The sequence below is a fragment of the Thermobia domestica genome, chromosome 5, assembly GCF_964235325.1.
Source record: "Thermobia domestica chromosome 5, izTheDome1.hap1.1, whole genome shotgun sequence".
Taxonomy (NCBI): Eukaryota; Metazoa; Arthropoda; class Insecta; order Zygentoma; family Lepismatidae; genus Thermobia; species Thermobia domestica.
Window position 1 is genome coordinate 180,801,284 of NC_137458.1, and position 22,811 is coordinate 180,824,094.

Below are 22,811 nucleotides of genomic sequence, written 5' to 3' on the forward strand. Positions count from 1 at the left end.
CCGCTTCTCCTTATCTGTTATCTTTTCTAATCTATTGCGATCAACACTAAAACCGGAAGTGGTTGGATTTTGCTACTTCCGGTTTGGAGTTTAAGAGAGATAATAACTTACCTGTTCCCACAACGTTAAGTTGATTCCATAAAGCTGCTTCTCCCTATATCTTATAGTTTATGCTCTATGTAAATTAAATTGAAACCGGAAGTTATAGGTGATTTCTACACTTCCTTTTTACTAGGGTGTTAAGTACGAAGATGAAAGTTACTCCTGGAACGCTTTATAGATTGCCGAAAACTGCTTCTTACTATATATTATCGTTTTCGCTCTATAGTGATCAACGTTGAAACAGGAAATGGCTCAATTATGTTACTTTCAGAATTTACTAGCTTGTTAAATGTGAAGAAGGTTATCCTTGAAAAGTTTAATTGATTGCCAGAAACATCTTCTCGTTATCTATTATCGTTTTTGCTCTATAGTAATGAGTGTTAAAATCGGAAATGGCTCATTTCTACGATTTCCAGTTCTACTAGAATGTTAAGAATAAGAATAGAGATTCCCTTGAAACGTAAAATCGATTGCCCAGAACCGCTTTTCGCTATCCATTATCGTTTTTGTTTTTTATTGATCAACGTTAAAACCTGAAAAAAATCATTTCTACCATTTTGTTTATCGAATCACCTCTATTAATGAACTCTCTCGAGAAAATCACACTATCTACTTATTGAAAATAATAATAATAATAATAATAATAATAATAATAATAATAATAATAATAATAATAATAATAATAATAATAATAGAAAATTCGCTTCCTTTCAAATGTTATCTTTCGAAGTAACGGACGTATGTATGTACGTACGTACAAACATTACGATATTACAAGTTCCACTACGTGATCCTAATAATAATAAAATCTTAAAGAGGATCATGTTATATTTTTTATAGTGGTTTGGGAACCAGAAGCTCTAGTATATTTATTTCACTTCCGATTTGAGTAAAGGGATCACTGCCGAGATGGAATATACTCTTGGAGCACTTAATGAATTACCAAAAAAAGCCTTCTCGCTATCCATTCTATAACGCTCAATGTTATAACCGGAAGCGATTGATTTCTACCACTTCAAGTTTTAGTAGAAAGATTAGAGTCGAGATAGAACATATTCTTAGGACACTTAATTGATTACAGAAAACAGCTTATCGCTAATTAGTTTCTAATCTATAGCAATCAACACTAAAACCGGAAGTAGTTGGGTTTTGCTACTTCCGGTTCGATTAGAAGTTTAATAGAGATGATACCTGTTCCTACAACGCTAAATTAGTTCCCAAAAAGCAGTTTCTATAAATTATAGTTTTTGCACTATATAGATTAAATTGAAACCGGAAGTTATAGGTAATTTCTGCCACATCTTTTACACTAAGGTGTTAATTATGAAGAAGAAGGTTATTCTTGAAACTATTTATCGATTGCCGAAAACTAAATCTTACTATCTATTACCCTTTTCTCTCTATAGTGATTAACGTTAAAACCGGAAATGGTTCATTTGTACCAGTTCATGTTTTACTGGAGTGCTAAGGGTGAAGACGTAGATTAATCTTGAAACGCTTTTTCGATTGTCCATTCTCGATGGCTCATTCGTACCTCTTCCGGTTTTATTAGACTATTAAGAATGAAGATGAGAGTTGGCTATGAAACGTGTAATCGATTGCCAAGAACCGCTTTTCCTTATCTATTACCGTTTTTGTTCTATAATGATCAACATTAAAACCGGAAATGACATATTTATACCACTTCCGGTTTGTGAATCTTCTCTATTAAAGAACTCCCTCGAGATAATCATTGTATCTTTCTATTGCAAAAACAATTTAAAAATTCGCATCCGTCCAAATGTCATCGTACGGAGTAACGGACGGACGTATGTACAAACATTACGTTGTTACAAGTTTCACTACGTAATCCTAATAGTAAAAACAGTAAAGATTTACGTAATATTTTCTCAATTGATTTGGAAATCAGAAGTTGTAGTATATTCTTTTTCACTTCCTAGTTGAGTAGAGTAATTACTGTCGAGACGGAATACACTCTTGGGCACTTAATAAATTTTCCATTCTATTCCCTTTTCGCTATATATTCTATAATACTCAATGCTTAAACTGGAAGTGATTGATTTATGTCACTTCTGGTTTGAGTACAAAGATTAAAGTCGAATTAGAAAATTCTTGGAACACTTAATTGATTACTGAAAACCGCTTCTCGCTATTTATTACGGTTTCTAATCTATTGTGATCAACACTAAAACCGGAAGTAGTTGGGTTTTGCTACTCCCGGTTTATTTAGAAGTTTAAGAGAGGAAACGATACTTATTACCACAACGCTAAACTGATTTCCCAAAACAGCTTCTCCCTATCTCCCTATGTAGATTAATTTGAAGTCGGAAATTATAGTTAATTTCTACTGCTTCCGGTTTTACTAGGATGTTAATGATGAAGATGAAAGTTATCCTTCACACGCTTTATCGGTTGCCGAAAATTGCTTCTTGCTATCTTTTACCGTTTTTACTCTATAGTGATTAACAATAAAACCGGAAATGACTCATTTATACCACTTCCGGTTTTACTATAGTGTTAAGAATGAATATGGGAGTTGTCCTTGAAACGTTTAATCGATTGCCGAAAACCGTTTTTCGTTATCTATTACAGTATGTGCTCTACAGTGATCAACGTTGAAACCGGAAATGGCTCATTTGCACCACTTTCTGTTGACTAAATAATCTCCGTTAACAAACTTCCTCGAGATAATTACTCTATTTATCTATTTCAAAAAACAGAATTAAAAAATTCGCATTCGTTCAAAAGTTATCGTGCGGAATGTTATGGCAAGTTCCACTAAGTGATCGTAATAAATACTTCATACCCCCGAACCCGCCACACACACACACTAACTTATATACACACGAAAGTATATCTGGTAGTTCTCATATGCCTATGCCGGTAGCTGGAAACAGAAAGAGAGAGAAAGAATCTAATTGCACCTTTACACAGAACGCGTAATTACTCAGAACATCAATTAAAAAAAGAATAGTTGTTAATGAAACTTTCAAAGATTGGTACTACTGATGCAACATACACATGCAATTCTTCCATAATGATTGATTCGTAAGATGATGTATATGGGTTTCTTAATGACAGTGTAATAAAATGCCTTCAAATTGACCACAAAATAAAAAGTTAAATTTCTCTCTCAAATTTTATAAAATCGAAGTCGATGGTCATTATGGGAACACTCTACAATAACAATATATGCAAACAAATATTAATATACTCCAAGCTTTCCATTGGATGCCAGAAAGCTTCGGATCATATTTGATGTCATAAGCATAAGCAGATGTAAATATATATATATATATATATATATATATATATATATATATATATATATATATATATATATATATATATATATATATATATATATATATATAAGGTGCTTCGAAACAACACCGACAACGTTTGGGAAGTGATTCCTGACAGCAATGTAAGACAAAAAGTATAGACCAACCTTGGTGCACAAATGTTTACTTTCGAAGTTATAGGCCGCCGAAAACATTAAAGAAAATGAGCTTTGAAGTTCCAAAGCTCCAAAACTGTGGAACCTTTTGTTGTGGGAAGTTTCAGAATCCTGCGGTGCTTCTGTAACAATTTTTATAGAGAAGGTTGATGAGTACTTCAAATTATATGCTTGTATCCAAACTTCCTCTATACATATTATTGAGTGACTACCTTAGGATTCTAAAACTTGTATTTTTCGATAGCGGACATATGAGTTTCTAAGTGGTCTTGATCCGACTACAGTATGGGAGCTATGGATCTGAGTTCATTTTTTCATGTTTTCGAAAGCCGAAAGAAAGCACCTGTACACCGAAGTTGGTCTATACTTTTGGTCTTCATATATATGTATATATGTATATGTATATATATGTGTCAATGTTTGAATTTCAAAACTGGCAAACTACTATTATTTCGTTCTGGAGATAGGAGATATCTGCTAGGATCATGTTGTATTGCAAGTAGAATATCTCACATTATGAAGAGTTTATTAATCGGGCAGTTATGCGTCTAATATTTTATTTTAGGTTAAGATTCATCTCGCAAATTTAGGAATACAAAGTAGAAACTGGATCCAGTTGGTTAAGGATAGAAGTCAGTGAAGAGGTTTTGTGAACGTGGCATTGAACCTCCGGGTTCCATAGGCCTCAGAGTAATTAGTTAGTTTCTTTTAGGGGAAGCAATAATCACATTAAATACCTGGCTCATATTGTCCCTTTAAAAAGTTGAGGCTAATGAATATTCATATTTACTGACAGAAGAGTGCAGTAGTTGGTACCTACAATGCTCTATTAGTCATCTTAATGTGTTTGAATTTACTGTTTTTTTCTTAACCTGCTGAAAAGTTAAATAAACGATGTTGTTCTTTAGTGTGAGATTACCTGTGGTTTCACTTCCTCTTTGATTACGCATTTCAGGTTCACCTATACATGCTACTTTCTGGTCTGGTCGCATCGTGCATATAACTGCTGTACTCTTTGGATATTTGATCTATAATTCTTACTCATCCATAATGATGTCGAAAATCACAGCGAAGAAGACAGTGATGCCTTTCAATTCACTAGAAGAATTTTCCTTGCAAGATAAATACTCACTCTTAGTAAATCCAGCAACTATAGTATATGACAAAATTCAGGTAGGATTTTCTTATATGCATGTTTCTAAAATGTAGGTTAATATCAATATTTCAGAGAATAAGAAACTATTTTAAAAATTTGGTTGATATATACTTCTTCACCATCAACTAGTTACATTAATATGGTTACATTACTAAGCTTCAACTTCAGTAAAATGTTAATCAACAGCAAATACAATAATACAACATTAATTACCTAGACAGAATATTTAAAAGATTTCAAAGTTATTTATAAATGGTCCAGCAACTATAGTATATGACAAAATTCAGGTAGGATTTTCTTATATGCATGTTTCTAAAATGTAGGTTAATATCAATATTTCAGAGAATAAGAAACTATTTTAAAAATTTGGTTGATATATACTTCTTCACCATCAACTAGTTACATTAATATGGTTACATTACTAAGCTTCAACTTCAGTAAAATGTTAATCAACAGCAAATACAATAATACAACATTAATTACCTAGACAGAATATTTAAAAGATTTCAAAGTTATTTATAAATGGTTAACAAAACAGAAAGTATGTTACACACACATTAGAAATTTGAAAGCAGTCCAAGAAATATCGTATCTAAATCCAATACCCAGATCACAGTGTTCTGTTGCTATATAGCATTTCGCAAACAAATTAAATACGAAACGACTAAGTTATTATATATGGTCGTTGACGGTGATCTGCGACCGAATATTTTTTACCATGGTATAAAGAATAAACTTATTTCCGTATTTTCTCTGTGTGGAGAAATAATTTTTTTTCGACAGCTGAATTAGAAGCATAAAATTTCGGCGGTTAATTTAGAAGCATAATGCTTAAATATGATCAAACATTCTTGCACAAACAACTGCGCATATTTCCCTTCTAATGTAGTAGATATTTCCCTTCTAACGTACTGGTTTTCGGCTAATTTCAGTTTGGAAAGAGGGCTAGAGCCGGGGGGCCCTAGGTTCCCCAGGCTTTTCACTAACAAAATAATTTAAGCTATTTATATATTTTTGAAAGTTTATACATACTATCATACTCTTGGCACTGGCTGCCCCCCCCCCCTTTCCGTTTTTACCTTCTAGATCCGCCACCGGCTAATATTGAACACAAATATTGAAAATTAATGTATCGTCATTACTTTTCATTAATGTATCGTCCTCTTGAAAGTTTTATGAACTTTCACTTAACCGTTTTTAACAATTTATCTTATTCCCAACAAAATTTGAGCATTCACATTTTAACACTAAAGCTTAATTGAGTATTCACTCCCAACAATGAGCTCACATGAATACAGGCCCTCAGATTAAATATTTTGTCCTTTTACGGCATTTTTCTCTCATTATGTTATTGATATTTACTGAAGTACCTCAATATTTGTATCCAAACGTTGACCTACATAACTTTCAATAAAAATCAAGCAAGTAAATAGCAAAGTTTTCATTTATCCAAAATATAAATCAGCATGTGGAACATATTACCAACAGCGGAGTTAGTTGGGAGTGATAACTTGTTATTGCTAGATTTAATTTACTCTTATATACACACAAATATATATACACTTAAATGATGCTACCGTAGCAGGGGATCCCGACACAGTTATAAGTGAGCTACGTAATATTCGAACTATGGCAACAGACATTGGACTTCACTTAAACTTCATAAAGTATGAAGTATGATTTCTAGGAATTTCGCAATATCAAATGGGAATGTTATATTCACAATTTTAAAATTCAGTACCAGGGGAACAACTTATCAGAACGTCTTCAACCTTTTTACTTGGCGTAATCCTTTCACCAGAGGCAACATGTAATTTGTTAGTCTAAAAAAAATTTTTTTTTAAAAAAACAAAAGAAATGTATATTCCTGTCACGTATGAACACAGCCTCATCACATTCAGCTTTTCATCTTCTTCGCGAGTCCTTCTCCATGCCAAAACTAATCTATTTTTTACGCTGTTCTCCTTCTTGGCATGAAGTCGATTAGCTACCGAAGTTTGACACTGTTCTTAAAAGTAGACTAGAATCTTTACTTAAGTGCAACCTAAATAGTAACGCATGGATACAGGTCTCCCTTCCAATTGATTCTGGAGGTCTTTGTATTCGTCGGGCTGTCGATTTAGCGTATGTTACGTTTTTAGCATCGCTCTGTGGATCCTGGTATCACCTTTTTCTTACCCATGGAAACTTTTACACCCTGGAAAATTTTACCTCCTTGTCGGTTTTTGGTTATTTTAAAGGAAACATCAGAAGCCACATTAAAAATTGATACCATTCAACATGATCTCTCAGTGTATGCACTCACTTTGGGCAAGATGGCGTTATATCCGAAAATTTGATAAGGGATATTATTTTCCTAGGAAATTTATACCCCCTGGCGGTTCCTGGATACTTCAGAAATAAACTCAAATGTTACAATATAAATTGATACCATTCTGTGTTATCTGTTAAGAGACGCACTCACTGTGGGCAAGATGGGTTTATATTCTAAAATTTGATAGGAGTAATATTTTCCTTCGGAATTATTACCCCTGTTGGTTCCTGGTTACTTCAAAAACATACTCAAATGTTACAATAGAAATTGATATCACTCCATGTTATCTCTTAACAGACGCACTCACTTTGGTCAAGATGGCTTGATATCCGACAATTTTCTAAGGGGTAATGTTTTCCTAGGAAATTAATACCGTACTACAATATGAAGGAAACCAACACCAAGAAAGCTTCTCAAGTTTTTGCAAAAATAAGATTAAGATACAAATACGACACAGTCCGTGCTGTTTTTCAACAACTAGTTAAGTATGTTCCTCGTCCAGAAATACGAGAAATTATCAAGACACGTCGGGGTATAATCCTGAAATGGATAAATCCAAACTTCGCCACACATGTCTGCGACAAGGTTATTTTCGATTCTTTGGAGTTGAAACCAAAGATTCAAATGTTGAAAGCAAAGGTTCAAATGTTGAAAGCAAAAGTTCTACTTTAGGTTCGAGTGGACGAAGAACGCCGCCTCTACCGCGGCATCCTCCAATGTTATCAATTATCATTCGTGGTGTAGAATCTGACTTCACTGATGAGGAAATTTATTCTGAATTACATCAATAAGGACTACCTGTCAAGCGTTGCATACATAGCAAGAACAACCAGAGCCCAACATAGTTAGTCCGCGTTCTTACTGGTCAACAACAATTGATCGATCAAGTTTCTCTCAACGATGCATACATACACCGGCATTGTTATAAGGTTGAACCATCTCACACACCAATATTTGCCTGATAGATGCGAGAAATGTACAACGATATGGTATATTTGTAACACTTGTATATTTGTAACACTTGTATATTTGTAACACTTCCATTTTCTTGTAATGTTAATTATTGCGGGCAAAAGGTGTTGCTTAAAAGTGCACAGACTGAGATGACGAAGAAGATATATATCATATAAATATATATGATATTTAACCGCTGTTATTGTAACACCAGATTCGCGGTTTTTCCAGGTTGCTATGGCAACCAGTGGATCTTGATTGATTGTGATACTAAGAGAGAACATACATAAAGAAAATCAACGTTGTCTAAAACCACTGTGTATTATTTCAAAATAGTAAGTGATTGACGACGTTGTGTGATTTTATAGTACGTGATATCATATAGTCATTATATTAGCGAACTGGGTAAAGTAACGATTATGTTTAAGAAATTATCGTTGCATATTAAATGGTGTTATCCCGCCAGGAGTTTGAGACTAATTTGAAGTTCTGAGTGAACAGTCTCATATTTGTTGATCATTACGGATTACATTTTAAGAAATAAGACGACGATATATCGCAGTCCAAAAATGAATATTCAGGGTGATGAAGGCACCAGTAATGAAATTGAAGATGTCCATTTGTCAATAAATATGACCGAGCTGATAAGATAGTTAGGACAACAGTTGAATGCTAAAATGGAACAAATTACAGATGAATCTCAGCAACAACAGATGAATCTCAGCAACGAACAAATTACGCAGCAATTGCAACAGATGAATCTCAACAACGAACAAATTACGCAGCAATTGAACGCTAAAATCGAACAAGTAACACAGCAGTTGAATAACAATAAGAAACAAGTGGATGCCGGATCGAACAATTGATACAACGTTCAGATACTAAGATCGAACAAATATCCAAACAAAGTGATACCAAACTGGAACTAACCGATAGTAGAATAGAACAGATTGTTCACAGTTTTGCCATAGTACAAAGTTCAGTCGAAGCAGTTGAAACCCGAGTTAATAATCATCAGAACCAGATAATGAAGCTACAAGAAGCGCAGGAAATATTGGGGGCAGCAGATAGATCCATTGACCCAGTCACCAACATGACTTGTGTAGACCATGCTGACGAAACCAGATTACGTGGAAAGGGCAATATTTCACCAGAATGTTATTCCGAAGAAGAGGATGTAGCTTTCAATTCTGAGAACCAAGAAAGAAGATCACGACAGAATACTGATAATCACGTAAAGTTTAAAAATACAAGGTATTCTAATACACATTTCAAAATAAGTGAAATTAAGTCGTTGACCAAGTTCAGTGGTAGATCCGAGGATATCCCGGCCAGTATCTGGTATATCTTTACAAAGATTTGAACAAGAATGTGAATTGATCGGCATACGAGAGCATACTTTTCTTAAAATTTTACCACACAGTTTATTGCCATCCTGTTCTGCATGGTTTAAAGCTGTAAGAAATAATTTACGTCCCAATTCAGATTTCGAAATTGCTCTGTTAACCAACTTTGAAAATGACTTTTTGATGGCAAATTGGAAGGCGCTTATTAATAATAGACATTATGGTCCTAAATCTCACTCATTTTGTAATCACGGCATATGATGAGTTGAAATTGATCAATCCTTATCAACCTGAATCACGCGTTATTGCTTCAATACGAATGTTGCTACCTTTTAGGTTACAGCAAATCTTAATTTCGTCCCAGTGTATTCATTTTAACCATTTACTTGCAATAGTTCAAAATTTTGAAAGCCAGATGAAGTTGCAAAGTAATTCTAACCGAAATCAAGCTAATCACTTACATATCCATGAAGTTAGCAGACCACCTATGGCAGGCCAGAACTTCGACTTTACATTTTGTTAGTGCTTCGTTAAAGCTCGTTAGTGCCGCAATCCGCATCGTTAGTGCTACGAAAATAACGTCTCAATTTTAATAGTTACTGTTGGCCTGCTAACTTCATGCCAGCAGGCCAACATATCAAAATCAAATCATACGTGAAATAGTGCATATCACTTACATATTCGCAATATTAAAGTTAAGGAACATCCTAATTATAATGTAAAATGTATTTCTGGATTCTCTCGTGCCGGTAATATAACTGAACATAATTGTAATGGAAATATGACCGAATCTAATTTTAGAAGGAACAGAAATGGTAATTCTACAACTTTTAGGAATAATGGAAATAATCGACCCAATTATCTATGTAATCCCAGATTTTCTAATAATTACCTAGGTGGCAGAAATTTAAAAAAAATTGAAACCAAGGAATTAGTGAAGTAAATAACACGCAGGACTGTACTCAAGATTCATCGATGCAACCTAATCGAATCTTTCGGTAATGTAAGTTGAGCTAAAGTTATGGCGTCCGATAAAATATATACAATTAATTTTTGTTTTCTTTTACTTTGTATATTGTTATAATTTCTTTGTAATAAGTACTTCTTCTGAATTCTATGCAATTACAACCATGCATCGATACAAATATTATCTACTAAAATTATGCTAACTATACCCAAATAAATGAAATAGATTATGTTGTACTTCTGCTCATACCAACTTTATTGTTAACGATTATAAATAGCATTGAATCAAATAATCAATTTAGGACCTGAAAGTATGAACAAACGTACCATATTTTGAATATGTCCTCTCTATCGATAATTTGATAGAATTAAAATAAAATAAGTTATGTAATAAATACAAAATAGTATTGAGATAAAGTGAAACTAATATATATATATATATATATATATATATATATATATATATATATATATATATATATATATATATATATATATATATATTGCTTAATTAGGATCGTAGCAAGTCTTATGCGAGAGTAGTAAGGAATTGGGGATGCACTGACGAACTAACATTTGAGCGAATTAAATGAACAGATTCAAATTTATACCTTTTAATATACGAATTTATTAACTTCCTATTGATAAATGAGTCTATTGCCCTAGGATGAAAGTCATATCATACTCAGGGAGACCTTGTGTACATACCTCTTTTCCTGTCCATACCGGGCCCACTACTTCTCTTTTCGTGTGATGTATTTTCAATTATGATCACAAAGACGACGGACCGAGGTTGTAACCGGAATCATCCGTAGCCTTCCTGTAGTCTGGATTTTATACAGAAGTCACTTCCTAGGTTCAATTCAGCAGTTTTCTATCATTGAACCCGGCAGTACACTAAAGAATGCCGAATCCAGACAGGGTGGTATGATCAGAACAGAGCAATGTACTCATAGAAAATACTGTAAAACTTCAATGGATCGTTCTCTCCAAGTATGATACATATACTATATATATGAGGCCTATTCGAAAAGTAATGTAACTATTGTATAAGCGAAATACCGGTCCAGGATTCTTTCTTTAATTTTGGACAATTTAAGAAGTCTTTTTCGGTAGCCATATATACAACGATATGGTATATTTGTAACACTTCCATTTTCTTGTAATTTTAATTATTGCGGGCAAAAGGTATTGCTTACAAGTGCACAAACTGTGATGACGAAGAACAAGAGAGATATTATATATATATATTATTTAACATCTGTTATTGTAATACCAGATTTGTCCTTTTTCGAGGTTTCGAGGTTGGATGTTGATTGATTGTGATACTAAGAGAGAACATAAATAATGAAAGTTATCGTTGTCTGAAATCACTGTTTATTATTTCGAAATAGTAAGTGATTGATGATGTGTGATATTATAGTACGTGATATATAGTCATTATATTAGCGAAGTTGGTAAAGTTCCGATTATATTTAAGAAATAATCGTTCCAAATATCAACGATATAATTCACATCCCCCATCTGACAGTCCAATACCATCAAATGTGGCTACTATTCACTTGAACATCATAAAAAAAACTTCCCAAATCTTAAGGAGCCACCACATTGTGACCGATGTTTTGAACAACACCCTACCTATCGCTTTAAGTGTAAAGCTAAGCCTCAACGTGATCAACTAAGCCTGAATTTATTGCGCAGATACTTTCCGTTGACACACGAACACCGCAGTAGGATCAAGCGTAATTTTCGACATGAGAGAGACCGACAATTGCAGAATTTGTTAGTTCTAATGGGTTTTGAGATGTTGACGTGGTATAGAAAGTGTTGTCGCATTAATTACTTGGTACATGCAAAAGTAGGTGATGTCTAAAATGTGTGAATGACATTTGGGATGTGAATGACCTTTGTCGTCATTAGGAGCATGGTCCATGGCTTGAAATGAGTTCCTGAAGAGTGCCCCTGTCTAGGGACCTCTTATAACCCCTGTATTGCTGAGGACCCTAAAAAATGGCCTCTAGTTGTTAAAAATATGGTCCCTAAACGGGGACGCGGCAGAAGTCCTAAACGGCAGAAGTCCTAAAAGGCAGAAGTCCTAAACGGCATTAGACCTAAAATGCACAAGTCCTTAAAAATATTTCGCGGCACAAGTCCTAAATGGCAGAAGTCCTAAAAGGAAGAAGTCCTAAAAGGCACAAGTCCTAAAAATCATATCGCGGCAGAAGTCCTAAGAGGCAGAAGTCCTAAACGGCAGAAGTCCTAAACTGCAGAAGTCCTAAAAATCTCTTGTGGCGCTGCCATCGCGTCCGTAAGAAGAATACTGTCAATCTGTTGGTCAAAGTTTTAGATATACTGTTTCATATTACAGAGCCTTAGTTCTTACAAGTTATTTGTATAAATACATATTGTATCGTTCTGAAATAATAAATAAATATATAAATGAAGCCTATTGTCCTTTCTTACTCTTTCCATGATATATTTCTATGTTGACAAATTTTAACTTTCTACCAAATGTGATTCCCAGATCTTTCATAATGTCTGTTTTTCTCTATTTCCACACCATTGACTTCATATTAGTAACATAATATTGTGTTTTAGTTATGTACGTCATAAATTTTGCTTTCCTTGTGTTGTTTTGAAGTAAATTATTTTTACACATATATTTCTTGTACAGAAGTCTTTCTGTAGCAAATAACTGTCATACTCGTAATTAACTACTCCTGGGATACGGCTGTTTCGGTGTAGGACGTTTTGGTGCAGGGCGTTTCGGTGTACGGATTGCTGGGTGTAAGGACGTTTAGGTGTGAGGCTGGTTCGGTGTAAAAGTTCTAATGTTTACACCGAAACGTCCACTCTTCAAAATGAAAATTATTCGTTAGCGAGAAATAAATTCACGAAGTAGAATATATAAATTAATATATAAAATAAAAATTAAATGTTTCTGTAATTGGCAAGGGTTACTTATTTATAGTGAGTCCCCTCGCTTCACTCTATGTCAGAACTTCTTACATCCTCAAATGTTATAATTATTAATTGATTGGGAAAACGTTTTACGGTAATGATATATAGTAAAAAAGTGTGTGATGCATAAACATTGTGTACACCACACACAACCTTATTACGGCAATAAATGTGCACAAATCGCAAAATGCTGCACAATCTTTGAAAGAAAATTTTCAAACACAGGTGGTTTTTCTTCAGATAACTTTTATATCATTTATACCCAATAAGATTAGCAAATCTAGGAAAAGAAAACTGATTATGAATCAGTGATGAGATCTTAATTATATTATTACGGAGATGTAAATTCGTGTTATAGTTGTAGAGAAGGACAGTGTCAGAAAAATGTCTCATGAAAATTTTAAGGGCCTAAAGAACACAACAAGAGGCTGAATCCTACCAGTTGTTCCTGCAGAAATTGTTTCTATTATGAGTTACTTTTTTGTTCTTAAAATAGGTCAAAGTTGAATTGTGACCACTCCACGAACCTAATAACAAAATGGACTTTTTCATTAGACGCATGAAGAAAAATCTCTTGGAACCATGATCTCACAAGACTTGATGTTAATTATTCCGGATTTGATGCTTTTACAAGGATATCTTCAAATTTAAAGAGGTTGTGTTGGACTATAAGACCAAATGTTCCATTGCTTTCCTACAAAACAATTAAAAAAGGTGATAACAAAACACTATTTGCAGAAATTAAAGGCTGTATGATGTAGCTACGAGTCATAGAATTTACTGACTGTACCACACTTTCTACTGTTTGTGTCCCTGTAAACACTAGAGTACGTCCCGTGTGCATTTAAAAGTTAAACCTATTGACCAGAGTTATAAATATTTAATTTTCCAATATGTGTTGCTTCACATTCGCGACAAATGCATTGGCATTCGCTTCTAACTTTTTGGCTATAGATTTAATCAAACGTCCTGTTAAAATAAGTACAAAAAGGGGTTTCAAATCAGACTGCACCTTCTCTCACAAGTAAACCTTACGTTTGGGTGAATCGAGTTGCTGACTGAGACACATATGAGAAAGTAGTACTAAATGTGGTCAGTATTTCAGTGAAGTTTTAGGTGCGAAGCTCCAGGGGTTTAGGAGATACAGCTACCAGAACATCACATAGAAGTACAGAATAATCTTCATACAGTTGGAGGTAAAAGCTCTGTAAGACCTCTCGTAACGACAAAAGGTGAATAACAAATATATGGGTACATATTAGGACTAGGGGGAAGTCATATAGTAAGGGTATACCTGACGGCGGCCATCTTGAAATCCGCCATTTTGAATTAAGGTTAAGTTTTTAAAATAGGAATAGGGTCATGTGATACATAATTTAAGGCACAAATTTAATCAGAAGAACAATGGTGACGTTAATTTTGATTTACGCGCAATTGGTAAAAAGTTACAGGAAAATTAAATATTGTTGCAGCATATGCATTAGTCCTTTACCTCACCTTGTAAATTTTGTGATAATGATAATAATTAAATAAAAAGCAAGTGGATAAATATTAGGTCTATGGTAAGAGTTGCCTTGATGGCGGCCATGTTCAAATCCGCATTTTGAATCAGACAAAAGTTTTAAACAAAACGAATAACAGTGAGACATTATTAATAGCAAATTTTACCATAACTCCAACGGTATAACCATTTTTGCTTTATCATTAACCAGCACAAAATTAAATGGATCGCTCCTTACGACTACTGCTTTGACGGAATTGTTAACGACAAATGTGTCAAGTGTAACTCGTTTGCCTTTGTCAGGTGTGCTCACTGTGAGCAGAGCATTTGTGCAAGTCATGGACTCTTTTCTGAACTACATATTGATTGTACTAATTGATGACTTTTCTGGAAGAAAGACCCAAGTTCAATTATGACTCAATTCCACTTTGGTCATTTTTCCTTAAATTAGCAACTTGTTTATGCGATAACAAATGCTGGTTAATGATAAAGCAAAAATGGTTATACCGTTGGATTTATGGTAAAATTTGCTATTAATAAGGTGTCGATGTTATGCGTTTTGTTTAAAACTTTTGTCTGATTCAAAATGGCAGATTTGAACATGGCCGCCATCAAGGCAACTCTTAGCATAGACCTAATATTTATCCACCTGCTTTTTATTTAATTATTAACATTAACACAAAATTTACGAGGTGGGGTAAAGGACTAATACATACGCTGCAACAATATTTAATTTCCCTGTAACTTTTTACCAATTGCGCGTAAATCAAAATTAACGTCACCATTGTTCTTCTGATTAAATTTGCGCCTTAAATCATGCATCACATGACCCTATTCTTATTTTAGAAACTTAACCTTAATTCAAAATGGCGGATTTCAAGATGGCCGCCGTCAGGTATACCCTTACTATATGACTTCCCCCTAGTCCTAATATATACCCATATATATGTTATTCACCTTTGGTCATTACAAGAGGTCTTACAGAGCTTTTACCTCCAACTGTATGAAGATTATTCTGTACTTCCATGTGATGTTCTGGTAGCTGTATCTCCTAAACCCCTGGAGCTTCGCACCTTAAACTTCACTGAAATACTGACCACATTTAGTACTACTTTCTCATATGTGTCTCAGTCAGCAACTCGATTCATCCAAACGTAAGGTTTACTTGTCAGTAGCCCCTGCCAATTATAATTGTTCTTGGCTAACTGCAGAACATTTCAAACCAGAAGACTATTTGTAATTGTAATCATCATATTGGACCCGCCAATTTGAATTTTGTAATTTCAACGTCAGGTTCTGAATCACCTGTCCTAAAACCTCCTTGACAGTAAGCTGGGCGTATCATTTAATCTTCTATTTTAATGATTGCTTTCTGTTTATGCTTGGAGGCCACCTCTAAGGTTCAAAGAGTGGTTTCTAAACTTAAACCCGCACCATTGTCAAAAATATTTTTTTTTTTTTTTAAGTGACGATTATTTTTTGATATTCTACAAGTATGCAAAGTTTCATTCAAATCAGTAAATTACACTTCCGTAAGTCTCCTTGTTAGTGCTGTTCAAATGGAAAAAATAAGTTAATTGGCGGAAAGGAAGTCAGAGCAAAGAAAAATACGCCGATGTTACGAAGAGACTGAACAACGTTTGTGAAAATTACAAATCTGACGATGTGATTACAGTCTTAAAAGGAATTGTGTACAATTTTAGATTCTTAGTTGAGTGATTCTATGTAATTATATTTTTTTCAACAAAATTCCTTTGAGTTGAGATGAGTTGATTCTGAGTTTAACGTCCCGTTCAGCAGCGAGGCTATACGAGACGTCCACATACTGATTAACGTGGAATCCGAACCACATGAGCTCTCACCGGAAATCGAACCCGGGTCTCCCACGCCAAAAATTCCTTTGAGGTATTATTCAGTTTGTATATATTATTACTGTGTCTCAGGAACTTTGTACAATATATTTATTTCAATTTAGAAATAATGCTGAATATTTTCCAGTAAATTTGATTATTATTCTATAAAACTCGCCTATGGACATCTCTGAATAGAAATTACTGTTGCGAATGGATTGGTGTTGTATTATCATCCTGTCTCAATAACAATGAGACTCAATAACAATGTTAATCAGTTTACACTATTCGAGAGTGGCTACACTATGACACTTCATGCCTGTTCATTACAAGCATATGATTAATGCAATCAAATATTAGGCTATACACCGAAACGTCCTTTACAGCAAGCGTCCTTACACCGAACCGTCCTTACACCGTAGCGTCCGTACACCGAAACATCCGTACACCGAAACGTCCTACACCGAAACATCCTACAGCGAAACATCCTACACCGAAACGTCCTACACCGAAACATCCTAAACCCTTACTCGTTATCATTATTATTAATAATTTTAGTGTTACTAACATAGTTGTTACCGTTGGAATTAAATACGTTCATATTGGTATTGTGGAAACTACTTATGAATGAAATGCTTTATCGAATATTTAAGTCTGTAGTTTGTAGCAGGGTGGCCATAGAAGTTAATGGCTTCTAGCCCATAGTGCGTCACTGAAATTTTAGAGGATCTTTGAAAAGCAACTTAATTGAAATTAATGAGAAATATATATTTAAAATACATTTATTTAATACAAGAACATTACGTTTAATCAATTCCGCAACCATGGTTGAGGAAGGGATGTATTAAAGTACGAACCATTGAAATAGTGCAGAAGCAATAGCTGAGTTTTTTATAAACATATATATATAAATGAAAGTATACTAGAATGTAACTAACTAGACTAGAAATGAAAGAATGTAACTATATATATATATATATATATATATATATATATATATATATATATATATATATATATATATATATATATATATATATATATATATAAATATAAATGAAAGTAACTATATTTGTAACTTAACAACACTTGAACCACCAGACTGATCTCGACAAAAACTTTCAACATAGATGAGGTTCGGGCCTGAGATGATTTTATCATTTCACTTTGAAGGTGCAAATTGGAGGAAGGAAGTGCGGATATATATTAAAAATTATCGATCTTAGTGTCGAACCCATAGTTTTCGGGGTTGCTGAGATGAACACTGACATCTCCGATGAAGCTTAAATTCTAATTCAGCACTGCAACTTGGGGGAAGGAGAGGAAGATGTATAAAATGATCGAAAATGACCGCTATAAGTGTCGAATCCATAGTTTTTGCGGTCGCTGAGATGAACAGTTACACTTTCGATGCCATTTAAATTCAAATTTACTCCCGCAAATTGAAAGAGGTACATAAAAATGATGCAAAATAATTGATATTAGTGTGAATCCATAGTTTTTGGGGTCGCTGAGGTGAACAGTTACAGTTTCGATGCCGTTTAAATTCAAATTTACTCCCGCAAATTGAGGGAGGTATATAAAAATGATGAAAAATAATCCATATTAGTGTGAATCAATAGTTTTCGAGGTCGCTGAGGTGAACAGTGACATTTTCGATGCTGTTTAAAAAATTTAAATTTGTCCCCGCAAATTGAGAGAGGGGGAGGTATATTAAAATGTTGGAAAATAATCGATATTAGTGTGAATCAATAGTTTTCAGGGCCACTGAGATGAACAGTAACATTTCCGATGCAGTTTAAATCCAAATTCAACGCCGAAACTTTAAGGAAGGGGAGGGGGTGATATATAAAAAATGATCGAAAATGACTGATATTAGTGTTGAATCTATAGTTTTTGGGGTTGCTGAGATGAGAAGTGACGCTTCTAATGCCGTTTAAACCCAAATTAAGCGCCGTGACCTGGGGACAGAGGAGAGGGGTATATATATATATATATATATATATATATATATATATATATATATATATATATATATATATATATGTGTGTGTGTGTGTGTGTGTGTGTGTGTGTGTGTGTGACCGATATTATAGTCGAATACAACGTTTTTGGGGTTGCTTTGATGAACAGTAACACTTCCGATGCCGTTTACACCCAAATTCATCTCCGCAACTTGGAGGTGAAGAGATATATAAAAATGATCGAAAGTGACCGATATTAGTGTCGAATCCATAGTTTTTAGAGTCGGTGAAATGAACAGTAACACTTCCGATGCACTTTAAATCCAAATGCATCCCCGCAACTTGAAGGCGGATATATATATATGATCCAAAATGATCGATACTAGTGTTGAATTCATGGTTTTTGGGGTCCTGAGATGAACAGTGACACTTCCGATGACATTTAAATCCAAATTCAGCACCGCAACTTGTAGGGGGAGAAGATGTGGGTATATAAAAATGGTCGAAAATTGTCGATATCAGTGTCGAATCCATACATTTCTGGGTGGCTGAGATGAACAGTGACACTTCCAATGCCGTTTAAATCCAAATTCAGCCCCCATTATTACTCCTAAAGGGAGAGGATGACATGTAATAGTAAGTGAAAATGACTGATACTAGTGTCAAACTCAGTTTTGGGGTCCCTAAGTTCACTTGTGACAGTTTTGATGCTCCTTATACCGAAAATGAAACTATTCTCCCCGTATGAAGAACGGGTATTCTGCTAGTCTTTAAGAATAATGAACGGAAGTTTCACATGTTAAATTCTTTAATATATTTGTCGCTGCTCAAATTTACGCACCTATGCGGTGCATGTGTGTATACAGGGTTTGTCCGGGAAGTAATAGGACTGATTTTATTCCGCCACGACTGTACTTCGGAGCGTGCGCGCGCCGACTGGATCCGGTAGAGGGCGTTCCTAGCTAACGAACGAGCGGCTGGTTAGTTGTCTCCGAGCACATGGAGAGTCAGGACAGGCTTTTTCGCGCGACGTGTTTCTGTGAGTGGTGCAAGCCGAAAATACAGCGTTCGTTAGAGCAGAAGTACGCGATTAAATTCTGTGTTAAACTCGGTAAATCTGCGACAGAGACGTTTTATATGATCAAGCAGACTTACCCAGATGATGCTTTAGCAAGAAGTGGTGTGTTTCGGTGGCACAAGGCCTTTTCGGAGGGCCGGGAAGAGGTCGCCGATGAAGACCGTGCTGGAAGACCTTCGACTTCGACAAACACCGACAATGTGACTCGTGTGCGCGAAGTTTTGAACTCAGACCATCGACTAAGTATTCGTTTAATTGCCCAGATGTTAAATTTACCAAAAACTGTGGTTCATGAAATTGTGACGGAGCATTTGAACATGCGCAAGGTGTGCGCGAAGATTGTCCCAAAAGTGCTCACTGACGACCAGAGATTGCGGCGAGTGGAATTGTTCCAAGAAAATTTGAACATGTGTGAAAGTGACCCCCAATTTTTGAATAACGTTAACACAGGTGACGAATCATGAATCTTTGAGTATGATCCCGAGACAATGAGGCAATCTTCCGATTGGCACACGCCGGCGTCTCGTCGCCCAGAAAAGGGGAAAATGAGCAAATCCAAAGTGCAAACGATGCTCATTGTCTTTTTTGACATCAAAGGCATTGTCCACCATGAATTTGTTCCTCCTGGACAAACCGTAAACGCCAAGTTTTACGTGGAAGTGCTCAAGAGACTCAAACGAAGGGTCAATCGGGTCCGACCAGACATCGGAGCCGACTGGAAGCTGCACCACGATAACGCCCCGGCTCACACCACCTTTCTTGTGAACAGCTACTTCACCAAGGCCGGCATCCCAACGCTTCCGCAGCCGCCCTACAGCCCACATGTGGCCCTCCCGGACTTCTTTTTGTTTCCTTGCCTGAAACGCCCAATGAAAGGCAAGCATTTTGAGACGACAGAGGGCATCCAAGCAGCTTGCACCGCGGCTCTCAAGACTAATCCGGAGAATGACTTCCGTGACGCCTTCAATGCTTGGAAATCGCGCTGGTAGCGCTGCATCGACGCAGAAGGAACCTATTTTGAAAGTTTTTAAAGAATTGTAACGATTGGCTCAATAAATTTTTTAAAATCGACTTAGTCCTATTACTTTCCGGACAAACCCTGTATGTAAAGAAAATCCTTTCTCTTTTTGAGTTCTTCGAAAAATATACAAATAATAAAGAGGTATTTTTTATCAGAAAACTAAAAAGTAAAATTAAAAGATGTTGCTTTAACTATTTTTCCTGCTAGCGAAATACGTTGTATGTATAGATGCTGCAGACACGTTACAGCAAATAAGATTAGCATCAGGCGAATAAATAGTTTTTAAATTACATTATCCGGGTTTTGCCAATATTTCCGAACAAAACATTTTTTTCTAATGGGTTCAAAATTTACAAAAATTTACACAGCAAAAGGAAGATACGTGTATCCATAAAATATATATTTGATTTTAACATACTGGTATTAACTAAAATGATTCTGACCCTGTTATTTTAACACTTCCCTGCCATGAAACGGTAACTTTATAAGATTACTTAAGATAATTTAAATGCGTCTATATTATTTAATCTAACTTCGATTATATTTCAGAATTTTTTGTAGCTATAACTCCATTCTATCACGGTTCTAACTTTAAAGGAATGGTGTAAATATATTTATTGCCATTAAATTTCCCTATTCTAATACAAGAAACATAACTACTCAATGATCTTAACTGTAAAGCAGTAAATATAAAATAGTGTAGTTTTCATTTTAAAAGCATAATGTGTGAAACATTCGAATATTTCAATTTTTTCCAATCTTTTCGTTTTTTTTTCAGGTTCGGGAAAAACGGTAAAAAACTGTTTTTTTTTTACCCAAAATTTCCTTTTTGTTTTTTCTAGACTTTTGCAACACTAGTCGCACATATTGTGAACATTCATCAGACACGAAGATATGATTCATCACTGAAACTCCTATTCTCCAATCATCAGCAGTCCAATGTTCTTTGCCACGTGCCCATTCGAGGCGCTTCTTTGTAATGATTGGAGTAATTTTTGCTTTCTTTCTTGGCCTGAGTGTTTTTATTCCCTTAACACAAAGAACCCTTCGAACATTTTCAGGCGAAATGTCTACACCATACTTAGCCATTTTAATGTTTAAGTCTCTAGAAGTTGCGTTTCTGTTTCTCAGAGCCAATCTTGTTTAGTTTTTTGATACCTCTTAGCAATACCTTTGGATCTCACCCACTGTTCCAAAGCCTATTTTGCTTTGAAACCAAATATATATTATTTTAAACTCTATTAAACTAACTTTTGTGACACACAGAGTTTGACCCTGGTTTAGCAGATACGCAGTAGTGACCAACAGATTCCCTTTTGTAGTATGTATATCTTATGTAAATAAACAATCATCATCATTATATATTTTCCCTCTTATTCCATTTTGCAATTGTTAAATAAGATTAACAAAAGTTTGTAAGAACTAATAGCGTTATATTAACAAAGGTTCACCAAGTATTTATAAAATAATTTCGTCCTTATTTGTAATGGAATTGCAGGGGCTTATCGCCCATCCTTGTTAGGAAGAAGAAGCATATACAGTTTATTGCATTGCAGATAGCATACCCTACAAGGAAATTAAATTATAGGTCACACTCTATCACTGTACTACCACACCAAACTAGTAATATCCCAAGACAAGAACCATTGTCTTGTTCTACAAATAACACTAGACTAGCAAGTGATAACACAATACGTGTACAGAAACCAATACATAGTCATTCAGGGAGTAGCCAGCAAGTTATTCTAAAGGGCCTTGATTTTTACAAACTAAAAACAAATCCAAAGTTTTTTTCAAGATTATGAAAGAATTAATAACGCATAGATACATACGTATTTCAGAAGTGCATATTATTATTATTATTATTATTATTATTATTATTAGTAGTAGTAGTAGTAGTAGTAGTAGTAGTAGTAGTAGTAGTAGTAGTAGTAGTAGTAGTAGTAGCATAGTAATAGTAGTAGTAATGGTAGTAGTAGTAGTAGTAGTAGTAGTAGTATATTTCATATATGCTACATTTCTGAGACTTGAGTCTTGAGAGTACGTGAAGTTGAAATCAAAGGTTATGTTACGGACGGCAAATAATGGCTTAACACCAAAAACACATTCCTGGCCGGGACCGGGGGTTAGTCTGTTTT

General features: G+C 34.8%; 1 protein-coding gene across 6 annotated transcripts in view; it reads left to right on the top strand.

Annotated features, from left to right (window-relative positions):
- LOC145686307 (uncharacterized) overlaps window positions 1-22,811 on the top strand; it is a 1,046,376-nt gene that overhangs the window by 704,780 nt on the left and 318,785 nt on the right. For all 6 annotated transcript variants that reach the window (XM_081759457.1, XM_081759458.1, XM_081759455.1 and 3 more), the window contains one exon: window positions 4,518-4,735. In XM_081759457.1, coding sequence (XP_081615583.1) covers window positions 4,518-4,735 — 218 coding nt within the window. The remainder of the gene's footprint in view (window positions 1-4,517; window positions 4,736-22,811) is intronic.